At 42.6% G+C, this 13,578-nt stretch overlaps 1 protein-coding gene across 1 annotated transcript in view; it reads right to left on the bottom strand.

The window, feature by feature from the left end:
- GPC3 (glypican 3) overlaps positions 1 to 13,578 on the bottom strand; it is a 691,493-nt gene that overhangs the window by 647,461 nt on the left and 30,454 nt on the right. The window contains exon 2 of the mRNA XM_020969857.2: positions 8,409 to 8,570. Coding sequence (XP_020825516.1) covers positions 8,409 to 8,570 — 162 coding nt within the window. The remainder of the gene's footprint in view (positions 1 to 8,408; positions 8,571 to 13,578) is intronic.

Genomic DNA, 13,578 nt, shown 5'->3' with positions numbered 1-13,578 from the left:
TATTCCGGTTAGAACTTTGGGACTGGCTACTTCTTTTCAGCTCCTTTGTTGACTGGGCACATTCTGCTACAGCAATATCCACTCACACAAACATTTAAACTGGAATTTAAACAAAATAACTACCCCCAAATTCTTCCATTAACTGAAAACCAACTACTTGGCAATACCCCTTGCTCTCTGTCACCCTGCCACCCCAGCTGCCTCCCAGATGAGCTCTATTCCTCCTCTAGCCCAGTCTGGACCAGTGTACTGTGACCTCTGCATTCCCATCCTCCTCACATTCTAAACAAGCGCTCCTTTTACATTCTCACTTCATCACAAATCTGAAAATGAACTCAAGAGAACATTCTAGTCCAAACTGTCCCCATTTCACAGATGAGGACATTGAGACCCAGAGAGGGGAAGTGACTTTTCCAAGATCACCCAGGTAGTAGGAATGGAACCCAGATCCAGAGCTCTTTCCTCTAAGATGACAGGCCTGGAAATCCTCTCTGATCACATGTATTCTTGCATTCCACTTCCAAATGCCCTTTGTATAAAAATAGCATTAGATATGTAGACAGAAGGCCTGAGTTCAAATTCTGACTCTACCATTTACAATACTGCCTAGGACAAGTCTTTTCTCTGCGACCCAGTTTCTTCTTCTGTCAAATGAGAGGCCTACACTAGATAATCTCCAAATGTTAATCTCCAGATCTAACACTCTATTGATTCTGTAATTAACCCTACATTTTGCCCTCATCATTACCTAACTCCTCAGCCTCTCCCTATTCTCCCAGCCTATCTCTTGTACTCAGGCTTCAACTTCTCTGTCCATCCAGCCTTGATCCATCAGTCGCCACGGCGTGATCTCTTTGTTACCACCCCAAATCCCCCAACTTTCTCTCGTTCCTGATCTACTAATCCTCAACCTTAGGAAACCCCCACCATTCACTCCTTTCTCCTGGGAAAACCTCTGATTTAATCCATCATATGTTCAAACTATAAAACTATCAGCTGGGCCCTGAGGCAATCATATTTAACACCTATTGATCCCCTATCTAATTATCCACAATCATAGAAGATGACCTTGCCTCGGTTTTAACTGATATCAAGGCCAGCCAAAGTGAGCTCCCTCGATTCTTATCTTCTACACCTCAAAACTTCAAGTCTTCACAGATTGTCTCTTTTCTCCTTTATCTCTGAGGAAAACATTCCTACTTTCTACCAAGACTAAGGATTCCCCTAAATCTAGCTCCCTCTTTCTGCGATCATTTCTCTTTGGTGCATCTTCCATTTTTTCTCCATTGACTTCATTTTCTGCCTATGAACATATTTAAGTATCCTTTAAAAAAAAATCACAATTTTTAAAAATTTGCCATGATACACACCAAACTCCTGTCCCCCTCCCTCCTGTCCCTCTCCCCACTCCTTCCCCTCCCTTGCAAGTAGCAGATCTGTACCTGATGCTTCTACTTCCTTTCCACCTACTCAGTCCCTTATGATCTGACTACTGAAAGTGTTCTCCAAGAGTCACCAATCACTCTTACTGTCAAATCGACAATCTTTTCCTCAATCTTTATACCCTACTCAACTTCTCAATAGAATTCATCACTTCCAACCTCCTCCTCCCTTGTTAATCTCTCCTCCTTCAGCTTCAGAGGCACTGTACTCTTCTGGTATTCTACCTACCTCTCAGCAATCACTCCTTTCCCACCTCCATCATTGTATGGTAGAAAGAATTCAAGGGAACTGAGAGCTGGACTAGGTAGCCTCGGAGATCTCTTTCAGCCCCCTAAATCTGAGCCTCTTAGTCCTGATTTCTTTCTGTGAAGATTCCTAGGAACTCCTTCTCTGTATATTTTTTCCCTTAGTAACACATGCCTTTCAATATTACCTTTATGCAGATGAATCTCCAGTCTAATCTGGGGATTCCTGATCTCAGGGTTTGTCTTTCTTATCTTTACCTTGATGACCCACTCAGACTTCAAGTACACTATATCCTCTTTACTTCCCTATTTCTGTAAGTCATACTGGGAAATCTGCAGTCATCTGTGGATGTGAGAGGTGAAGAAGACAGAAAAGGCAATACTGTTCATTTCTACCTCTGTGGTCTCCCAAAACTATCCCCTCTCCTCCCACTCCCACTCTAATACAAGACCTCATTACCTGGATCCTCACAAGAGTCTCATCCCAACATTCAGTGACCTTAACAATCTGATGCCAACCTAATTTTTCTCATCCTACTCCCTTCTCCATAGCTGGTTCATTTCCAGCTCAGAGAAGATGTGTGAAATTTAGGAGGCAGTTAGGTGGCTGAGTAGATAGAGTGCTGGGCCTGGAGTCAAGAAGACCTGAGTTCAAATCCGGCCTCAGACATGTTAGCTGTGTGACCCTGGGCAAGTCACTTAACCTCTGTTTGCCACTGGAGAAGCAAATAGCAAACCACTCTAGTAACTTTGCCAAAAAAAACCCTGGACAGTATGGTCCATGGAGTCTCAAAGAACTGGACATGACTGAATAACAACACTCCCATCTCCATACTCTATGCTCTAACCAAACTAAGCTCCTCACTATTCATTGCCATGAAATCCCTTCCCTCACCCTATTCTGCTTCTGAACTGTAGCTACCATCATTCCCTAGGCCTGGAATTGCCCTTCCCCCATCTCTACACTTGAAGGTGGATGGGATTTCAAAGACTCAGCTTAAATTCCTCCACGAAACTGGTTCTCACTCCTCCTAAGCCGGAAGTGATTTTTTCTCTCATACCTTGTATAGCATGCTGATTGTATTCTCCTACATACTTACCATGCTCTGTTTCATGGTATAATCATTTGGGGATGTGTTGTAGCTCACACCACACACACACACACACACACACACACACACACACACACACACACAGAGTACGCTCCAAGAAGCGTTGAAAATGTCTTCCTTGAGTCTTGCAACTCCCCTGGTGTGTGGCTCATTGCTGAGCAAGTAGTAGGCACTTAATGTTTGTTGAACTGAATTGCCTTCACAGGCTGGCTCTTTGAACTCAAGTGAAAAGATGGAGAACAATGTCTTCCTTTGTCCAGCCTTCCACAGGGGACTCACAATTATACCTAAGAAAGGTTTAGAGATTAGGAACCCTCTCCTGTTTGTAAATCACTTGCAAATGTGTTTTCACTCCTCCATTTTATTCAACTAGTACAACAAGGAGAGAGGCAGGACAGGTATTGTCCCCATTTTACCAAAGAAAAGCTGAAGCTCAGAGAACTGAAGTCAAATGCCCCAGATCCCACAGCTAGTAGGTTGAACCCCAAGTCTAGGTGCTCTGCCAGCAAATCCAGTACTCATTACACTATCCCATGCCAAGAAATATTTCAAGGACACAAAGAATGAATTGCAACTGTGGAAGAGAAAACTCTCAATAAAGAAAGCCACAGCCATCCCAAGGAAACATACATACCATGCCGGAGCACCTGCACAAATGATACACCAAGAGTTGCTGTTCCTTCCAAGCACTAGCAATTGGATGTTACCAGTGATTAACAGTGGCCACTGGAGTCCATGAAGAGATCATTTGGGTGCTGCACTATGCAACCTGGGACCAGTGTCGATGGAATCCAGCTCCCATGACAGCTCAGGTGGCAGTGGGATTCCCAGGCCCTGTACTCTCACATGTGAGTTTTGCTACTGTCTTTGGTGGCAAAGCCCCAGTAAGGCTGGACCTCCAGGAGCTCTGGCCTTTGTTCATGTAACCCCTGGGAGAACGGGACTCTGGGAACTCTACTTGCCTGGCCTGAGGCAGAAGGGTCATGAGCTGGGGAACCAAAGCTCAAGAAACGCCAGCAATTCTAAGATGAGCCCCAGGCTCTACTGAACAGGATCTCTGAGAATTCTTATTGAGGTGCTCCCCTCCACTTTAACAAGAAACAGAGCTCAACAACAAGGACTCTGGCAACTGGAAAAATCACATCGCCCAGTAGCCTTGAAAAGAGACTCTGGTCTCAAGGAGACCTCAAGCTTCAGATCAAATGTCAGGCTAAAGAAACCCAACTCCAAGGTCCTATATTGGATGGCAATCTATTCCAGGACAAATTACACCAGTGACACAAGTTTCCAATAACAAAGGTTACAACTTATTCCACAGTCATAAGAACCCACCTCATCTAAGGTCAACTGCCTTGAGCCAAATGACCTAAAGAGAAAGGATGACCCTAAGCAGTCACACAGAATGGAGGGCAGTCAATCAAGTAGAACAAACATTGCCAGGACGCATTTAATCAAAACATGAAATGACAGCATCGATGGCTGCCAAGCCCCAGATGCAGGCAGAGGCCAACCTAGGGCCTGAGCATCATGGTGCCTTAGAAGCCAGGATAAGGCAGCTATTCATATGAAGCCTGTCTTCTCAGTAGGGAATGGAGAAAAGACTGGCTCACCCTCAACCAAACAGGAAAATGGTTTCTTTTATAAGTTAAAGAATCATCACAGGCTTTAGGAGGGGAAAGGAGGGGAAAAAATGAAAAAGCAGTTGTACTGAAGAGCAGAGAAGAAAGGAAAAAGGAAAGGAATTCTTTCTACTTTCATAGAAGTTTTCCCAAGAAGAATTAAGCAGAAATAGAGAAGCATTGGGCTGCCCTTATATTACTGAGTACATCTAAGTAAATGAAATTGAGCAAATGAGGCAAACAATGAAAATAAACAACTTTATTTTATTGCACCAATCATTAACAAAACACTATTAGGGAAAGAAAACTCCAGCGACTGTAGCCAAGCACCCTAGGTTCAATTTATAAGGGCAAAAGGCCTCTTGAAAACCGGAACACAAAAAGCTGAAAAGCTCCCTCTATCAGCAATACCCAGTAGTTTTATGTGGGTGTGGAGCTAGGTTCTAGTAACCCCTCCGATGCTTACTACCTATATCACTTGGAGCAAGTCACTAAATCTTCCAGGGTCTCAGTTTCCTTATCTGTAAAATAAGGAGACTGGATTGTGATTGTTGTTACTAGCCTCTGAAGTCCCTTCCAGCTGTAGATTCAGGAGCCTCTATTGGCCAGCAGTTCAGAAACCAGGAAATAAACATTAATTGCTTACGTACCCCAATTGGGCTAGTCATTATTTAAAAAGATATCATGACCCCAGGACAAGGTAAACATGCTCCATCTTGATATGGTCACAGAGAGAAATCTCAAAAAGCAATATTATATCACTCAGATAGGCAAATGGAAGTGGCAAATTGAGGAAATTATTCCAATGATCAGGGCAGCCAGGCGGCTGCTGTGGATAGAGCCCCCAGGCCTGGAGTCTGGGGGACCTAAATTCAAATCAGACCTCAGACATTTACTGGCTGTGTGACTCTGGGCAAGTCACTTCACCCTGCTTGCCTTACTTTCTTCATCTGTAAAATGAGCTGGAGAAGGAATGGCAAACCATTCCAGTGTCTTTGCCAAGACGACCCCAAACAGGGGTCATGAAGAGTCATAGACGCCTGAACTACAACACCAACATTCCAATGATCAAGGTCCAAAGCTGTGTTGAGGAGGAAATGAGGGATTATCCTCAGTGTGATGGTTATAAGTCAGCAATTTCTTTGTGCCCTTTAGGGTTCCCAGAATGAGCGTTCAGTATGAGGTATAAGCAGAGGGAAAAGGAAGCAAGTGATTGCTTTCTTCTACTATGCACTTTGACAATTCATAATAATAACTAACATTTATATAACACTTACTACACGCCAGGCACTGTGCAAAGTGCTTTTACAAATATGATCTCATTTGAGCCTCACAATAACCTGGGGAGGGTGAGGTAGGGGCTATTTTCTCCATTTTATATTTAAGGAAACTGAGGCAGACAGGAGTAAAGTGCCTTGCCCTGCCTGCATCACATAGCTAGGAAGTCTCTGAGGCTGAATTTGAACTCATGTTTTCCTGACTCCAGGATTATCCTTCTGTGCACTCTGGTGCCACCTAGCTGCCATGATTATATACTATCATTGAACATTCATTAGTTATTTCACATTTAGTTTAAGTCACCATACAAAAAATGTTAGAGAACGGACTGATCCCCACATTTTTACAGATGAAGAAACTTACGCTCCGAGTGAATAAACTGACATTGCCAAGGTCACATAAGCTAGGATTCTAAGCCTGGTGGGCCCACGCCATAATCAGTGTTCTTTCTACTCCATCACACTACCAATAGTGGATGAAAGGCAATCTTCGATTTTGTCTATTTGAAAACTACATGAAACACTGTGACTCCTCTACCCAACCAAGCAGCAGTCTAAGAGAACAGCTGAAGGACCATGTATTTTGTAAATGAACCAACTACAAATAAAGTAATTCAACCAAAAAGTATCTCTGAAGCAGAAGATAATTTGGCTCAGCTCTTCCTTCCCCCTTCAAACCTATTCCATTTTCCCATCATTCCTAACCATTCTGCTTCTCCGCCAGGTCAGTCTCTGATCTAATCCAGGACCTGCCTGAATCCTTACACTTCAATGGGTACACGATCTCTTCAACCTAGGTGGGCTCCAATGGGACAGCTTGCAGCCCATCATGATTTTTCATGTTGGGTGATTCCCACCTGTGTCCTCCTCTAGATCTTCCACAGGAGATTCACCCAATTCAATTCAACAAACACCAACTTTGCTAAGTGTCTTCCTCTAAGTCTTTTATTAACTGTTTACCAGTGCAGCATGGAGATTATCTGGATCTCTGCACTCATGGTAATCCTGGACCTTTACAGATATATGTTAACTGAGGCAAATGTGCAGATAAATTCACATGTGGCAGTAGGTTCTGAGGCAAGAAAGGCTCCATACTCAGTCCCTCTTTAGGGGTGGGACATCCACCTTCATCAGTCATACCCAGGCAAGGATTCATTCATTCAAAAGGCACTTATTAAGGACTTATTACCACATACCAGGCATCATGTGAGGCACTGGGGACCCAGACAAAAATACAACAGCCCCTTGCCTTCAAGAAGCTTACATTCTACTGGGGGAAGACAACATACACAGATATATGCATATACAGTACACAAACAAAATAAATACCAAGTAGTTTAGTGAGGGAGGGCACTGTCTGTTGGGAGGCTTAGGAAAGAAAGGCTTCACAGAGAAGGTAATGCCTGACTGGAGTTTTAAAAGAAACCAGGGAGTGCAAGAGGCCGAGATGAGGACGGAGTACATTCCAGGCAGAGGGGACAGGCTTTGGAGATGGGAGATGGAGTAAGGCCAGTTTGGCTGGGCAATAGTATGCAAGAAGGGGAGTAATGGATAATGAGGCTGGTAAAATAGGCTGAGGCCAGGCTTTAATGAGAGGCTATAAATGCTAGAGGAGTTTATATCCTATCCTAGAGGCAATAAGCAAAGACTGGAATTTCTCAAGTAAGGGAGTAATGGAATCACATGCGCATTGTAGGAAAAAACACCTGGGCAACTAAGTGGGGGGGAGGGGATGGACTGCAATGGGGAGAGACTTCAGATGGGAATAGCAGCATGAGGCTATGGCAATAGTATAAGTGACAGGAGTTTGAGCCTGACCCTGACAAAGGACTGTATGGGAGAAATGGTGTGGAGATAGAAAGAACATTTGGCAACTCTAATAAGAACAGAGACTTGCAGGATGCCAAGTCCCAAAGAAGAGAGAATGGGGTCCAACAAGCCAATTTTTCTCACTTTCTAAATGAGAATGCTCTAACTGTATTTAAAAAACGACTATCCAAAAACTGTCTCCAGGAAGCAATACAATCTCATTCTGGACTGAAATTACTTTTTAATCTTCATTCCCCATTGGAGTGAGGAATTTCTAGTTTGGGAATTCCCTCTCCCACTGTGGATAAGCAATTTGCCTGTTTTATAGCCTTGGAGAACTGTCTGGAGCACAGAGAGGTTAAGTGATTTGCCCAGTCACATAGCTAGTATCTTAGGAAGGATTAGAACTCAAGTCTATTATGACTCCAAGGCTAATCCACTAGCCACTCCATCATGCTGCCTCTCTTCTTCAGAGACTGTATACAGCAAGATGGGAGAAAATCCTCCTTCCCCTCCTTTACATTCAGTTAATTCTCCTGAGATTAGTGCATCCCAAACAAGTAGAGGACATCAGGACCATGAACTTTGACGACACTCAACTTTCCTGAAATCCAGGCAAATCTTGAATGACAATGTATTTAAGCCATCGTGGGGACACTTCAGCAGAAGATCTTAACATCAGAGGCTAATGCAGATAAAGGTGCTGCCTGTTCTGTTCTTATACTTTGTCAATGTGTGCACGCATACACATATGCATGCACATACACAGGCACCTGTGCGTGTGCACGCACTCGCACACACGCACGCGCGCACGCACACACACACACACACACACACACACACACACACCACACACACACACGGCTAGATGAAGCCATCTAGCTGCCCAGCCCAAATGCTCACCTTGGAACACTGCAGCATTCTGAATAATCACAAACTTGAGCTCCACACTTGCAGACTGAAGAAGCTGCTCCAGGTTCAAGCGCGCCAACATTTGGTACTTCTCTTCCATCTTTCGCGAACAACATGTTGGACCCTTGGAGACACAAACTTGCAGATCGGAACCTGAAAGAAGTTTTCAGTGGGTTTCAGTAACCAGCGGGCCACACAAGAGAAGCCAAACACATGCCCCACTGATGCCCTCTTTGTAATATAGGAAAGTGCCACCTCTTCCAGAAAGCTCTCCTGTATCACATAAGTGGTGACAACTTTTCCCACTGGACTTGACTGGCACTTTATTCTGTACCTCTCTTACATACTTACCATGAAATATTGTATACTGTTTTATATTTATGTATTATTCCTTCCATGAGTGGAGGGACTCTTATTATTGGAGGAAGCCAGGTGGCTCAGTAGATAGAGCACTGGGCCTGAAGTCAGGAAGAAGTGAGTTCAAATTCAGACTCAGATACTTACTGGCTGTGTAACTGTGAGCAGGTCACTTAACCCTCTGTCTGTCTCAGTTTCCTTAACTTTCAAATGGGGTTAATAATAGCACCTATTTTCTAGGGTTGTTGAGAGGGTAAAATGAGATAATATTTGTAAAGTTCTTAGCATAGTACCCGGAACATAAAAAGAAATTAATGAATGGTTTCCTTCCTCCCATCCTTATCTAAACTTTGTGTCTCCCCAGTGCCCCATATATTGCTTTACAGACAGAAGGTGCTTAATAAATATTTCTTCAATTGTCAAATTCATTAGTATCTATTCCCTAGGTCTTGATGTTTCTTATTTATCTTTATTACTTACTCATTTTAAGTAACTAACATTAAACTAATTGCCTTTTACATGCCGTATTTCAACTCACATTTCTAGTACTAAGGTATATCAAGAAATAGCAATATCTAAATTTTTATGAGTTAAAAGATGAAGTTTCATCCTTAGACCTCATAGTTCTTCTGATGCAAATGTTTAACACAGACAATCTCAAGCTCTTGTCTTTCGCTACTCCTTTCCTATGGAGCACAGTGCCTGGCACAGGGCTAGGAACAAGGGAAATGCTCCATAAATACTTGTTGTTTAATGCACCTTGAAGAATTGGGTCACCTCACAACTGTAAAACATGATGATTTCTTTCTTCATCCCACAGGCAGAAGTGTACGTTCAGCTCTACTGCTAAGTTTATCGATTAGAAAGAAGGCGGATGCTGTCAATGGTGAATTACTGTAAAACCTCGATTACTAGAATGCTTAGATAACCAGAGATCTTCATTTGCTATACAACACCCTCAGGCCAATGGCACAAACCACAAGGAAACAAACTAACATCAGCAATTTTTCCCCTATTGCCTAGACCCCTCCCCCCAAAAGGTCATGAGAGCAAAGGTGTGAAAGGGACCTTAGAAACTATCTAAGCCAACTTCTTCAGCAGGAAGCATGATAAGGTGGCTATGGTGCCCCTATGCCTCCTGGAGTCAGGAAGACCGAAGCTCAAACTTTCCTCATTTGCTATGTAATCTTGGGCAAGTCACTTAATTTTTGAGCCTCAATTTCCCCATCTGTAAAATGAAGAGGTTGGACTAAATGGCCACTAAATGTGGGTCTAAATCTATGATTTTCTGACTCTATTGCTGAGTTCTCTAGCTCATTTTATAGACGGAGACACTGAAGCCCGGGAAGGTTTAGTGATACTCTCTCTGAACTTCAATTTTCTCATTTGTAAAAATGAGGTTAATAACAAGTACCCATCACACTACAAAAATAGGAGCTATTATTATTATTACCATTATTACCACTATTACTTGAGCTGTCTGTAAGGCTCAGGTGAGATAGTGTATAAAGAGCAATTTATCAGCTTCAGACCACTCTTTAGCTATTATTATTAGTATTATCATTATTATTATTATTATTATTATTATTATTATTATTATTATTTCCCCAAGGACAGTGAGGTGGTAAATAATAGAGCTCAGTCCTTCTGATTCTAACTCTGGCACCCTTTCCATTTAGGACTTTAGGAGACGCACTGAAAACACTGAACATTCCACACAATTTTCTACACCTTTTTGCATCTTCAGGCACGCACACGGAAAATGTGTGTGCAAAATGATGACTTCAAGGCTCTACAAAATCTTAAGTCAGCAAATTTAAATTCAATTATGGTCATTGCATCATATTTAAGGCAAGAAAGACACAAACACTTTAGAAAGATACCTTAAACCCTCACTTCCCAAAAATATCCTTTTACCAAAGCATCCCATCTCTAGGCACAGAGGCAATATGTTAGAGTGAAAAGAGACTTTGGCTTGGTGCCAGAAAACCTGGACAACACAGATAAGTGAAGTATGGGTGACAAGTAAATTGAACTAGACATTGTAATGTAAAGAAGCAAATTTGACCTCAAATACCTATCACTGATGGGGCAGCTAGGTGGCACTGAAGTGGATAGAGGGCTGGCTAGTCCTGGAGTCAGGGAGACCCGAGTTCAAACATGACCTCAGACACTTACTAGCTGGGTGACCCTAAGCAAGTCACTTAACCCTGTATGCCTCAGTTTCCTCACCTGAAAAATGAGCCACAGAAGGAAATGGCAAACCACTCCAGTATCTTTGCCAAGAAACCTCAATTGAGGTCATGAAGAGTTGGACACGACTGAACAGCATCTATCACTGAGGCTCAATGGAAGAAGACTCATGCTAAACTATGAGTATGGAAGGGTATCCCTTATTTAAAAGGAATAGGTAGTAGGAAGCATTCGCATAGCATATTAAAAAGATATATTTGTGAGAAAATTCAGGAACCACTGGCAGGAATTTGATGAAAGCAAAAGAGCTGAGTAAGCATCAATGGAGACCAAAATAAAGGCAACATCGTCATAGAAATAAACTACAGACCACCTAAGCAAACAGAAGCTATACATGAGAAGTTCAAGAAACAGATCACAAGCCTGGAAGAGAAGCATTACATTATAGTGATGGAAAAGATCAACTATCAAAATAATTGATGCAATTCTTTGCTAACAGTACAGCAGCTAATAATTTCTTGGCTTGCCTTAACTATTTCACCATCTAAGAGACTGAAGGAATAACAATTGTAACTACTATTCTGGATATGATTCTCACCAACAAGCAAGACCCAATTATTGAAGTAGAAATTATGGGAATCATGAGGGATAGGGGAAGGAAAGAGGACTGACCACTCTTAGAATTTATAAGAGAGAATGTAAGCTCCTTAAAGGCAGGGACTATTTCATTTGTGGCTTTACATCCCCAGCAGTGTCTTTTATATAACAGGTGCTTTAAAATCCCCTGGGAGAGGGGCAGCTAGGTGGCACAGTGGATAGAGCACCGGCCCTGGAGTCAGGAGGACCTGAGTTCAAATCTGGTCTCAGACACTTGACACTTGCTAGCTGTGTGACCGTGGACAAGTCACTTAACCCCATTACCTACCCCCTTCCCCCAAAAATATAACCTTGGATCTTGGAAAGATGGTAGTGCCCTAAATAGATATATGAGAGCCATATCCTAGACATTAGACATGAATACTATCCTCCCATATATATGTGTATGTCTGTGTGTGTGTGTATGTATGTATGTCTAAGGGCATGAAAGGAAAACCAAGTATTGGATAGGGTAGGCATGGCTTCAACTGAGTTTCTATTAGCACAAGACAACAGAAAGAGTATTAAAATGAAGAAATCCTCTAGGAGATCTAGGATAAAGGAGAATTGGTTAATAGAGTAGAGACTCCAGAGGGCACAATGAAATAGGAAGGCAGACAAGGATGCAGACCAGGCATGGGGTAGGGATAAAGTAGATAGGGATGGGATGGGATGGGATGGGAGAGAGAGAGAGAAGAGAGAGAGAGAGAGAGAGAGAGAGAGAGAGAGAGAGGAGAGAGGCTTCCTAACAATTAGAGCTACCTTAAAATATAACAGGCAAAGTTACAGGGACAGTAGTCTTGTCCCTCACAGGAGGTCTTTAAACAAAGTCTGGATGGTCACCTTTTAGAGCTATTATAGAGGGACTCACTCCTCATTCAGGTACAGGTTGGCCTACATGGCCTGTGAGGACTCTCCCAAAACTGAAATGCCATGGTCCAGCTCTAGCCTCCTGCTCCTTCTTACTGTGTGACCACAGCCAAATCAATCTCTCTGGGCTTCAATTTCTGCTTCCACAAAATGGGGACAGCTCATCTAATGTTATGAAAAATACATCAAAGGGAGGCCATGACTTCTTCAAGATTAATGGAATAAAGGGGTATTCCTTCCTGATAACTGGTGTCTGGGGATACTTTTTATTGACTTTGTGAAATAACATTTGCTATGCAATATTGGGCAGCTCACGTGCATACCTGCTCTACCAAGGGCATTAAAGCAGCTCCTACATAAGTATGAGCAATTGTTTCCGTTATCTTTGCTCGAAATGGATTGACAGGTTTTACTTTTTAAAGTCAGAAATCAAATTCCTCCTGCTTTGGCTCAGATGACAACAGTCCTCAATCAGGGGTACTGACTCAAAGGGCTATCCTATTTATTCAGCTACCCTGGAGGAAACTGCTGCCAAGAAGAGGAGAGGGGCTAGTTGTCACTAAATCTAACCGAGTACTGTGTAAGAGGGTGAAGCCAAAATACCATTTGGGGTTTCGAGACAGTGACATTTATAGGAAATCAAATTTAAACTCTCTTCTACACAAGCTTCAAGCTTATTTTAAATGTGCTCCAAACCCGAAAGCTTTATGATTCTCTACAGGGAAAGAAAACCACAGCCAGGTCGAGTTCACTAGGCTCTTACTACATCAACTTGCAAAACTCGATGATATTCCAAGAAGAGGTCCTGATGAAAGAGAATGGAGTTTACTGGGCCAGAGAGGGAAAAGGCTGAAGCTGGAGTCAGAGGACCAGGATTCAAGTGCTGACTCTGCTGCTTAATAGCTAGCAATGTGACCTTGAGCAAGTCATGTCACCTTCATGAACCTCAGTTTGCTCATCTGCAAAATGAAAAATGAGGAACTAACTAGATGACCTCAGAAAAGCCCTTCTAGTTCTAAGCCTATGATACTAATTAGATTTAAAAATAAGGTTGGCTGGGCACACAGGGATACAGACACAGACATACACACAATTTCCTACCAGC

The sequence above is a fragment of the Phascolarctos cinereus genome, unplaced genomic scaffold (assembly GCF_003287225.1).
Source record: "Phascolarctos cinereus isolate Bilbo 61053 unplaced genomic scaffold, phaCin_HiC Scaffold_8;HRSCAF=390, whole genome shotgun sequence".
NCBI classification, from domain to species: Eukaryota; Metazoa; Chordata; class Mammalia; order Diprotodontia; family Phascolarctidae; genus Phascolarctos; species Phascolarctos cinereus.
This window is presented reverse-complemented; position numbering and strand designations above follow the sequence as displayed.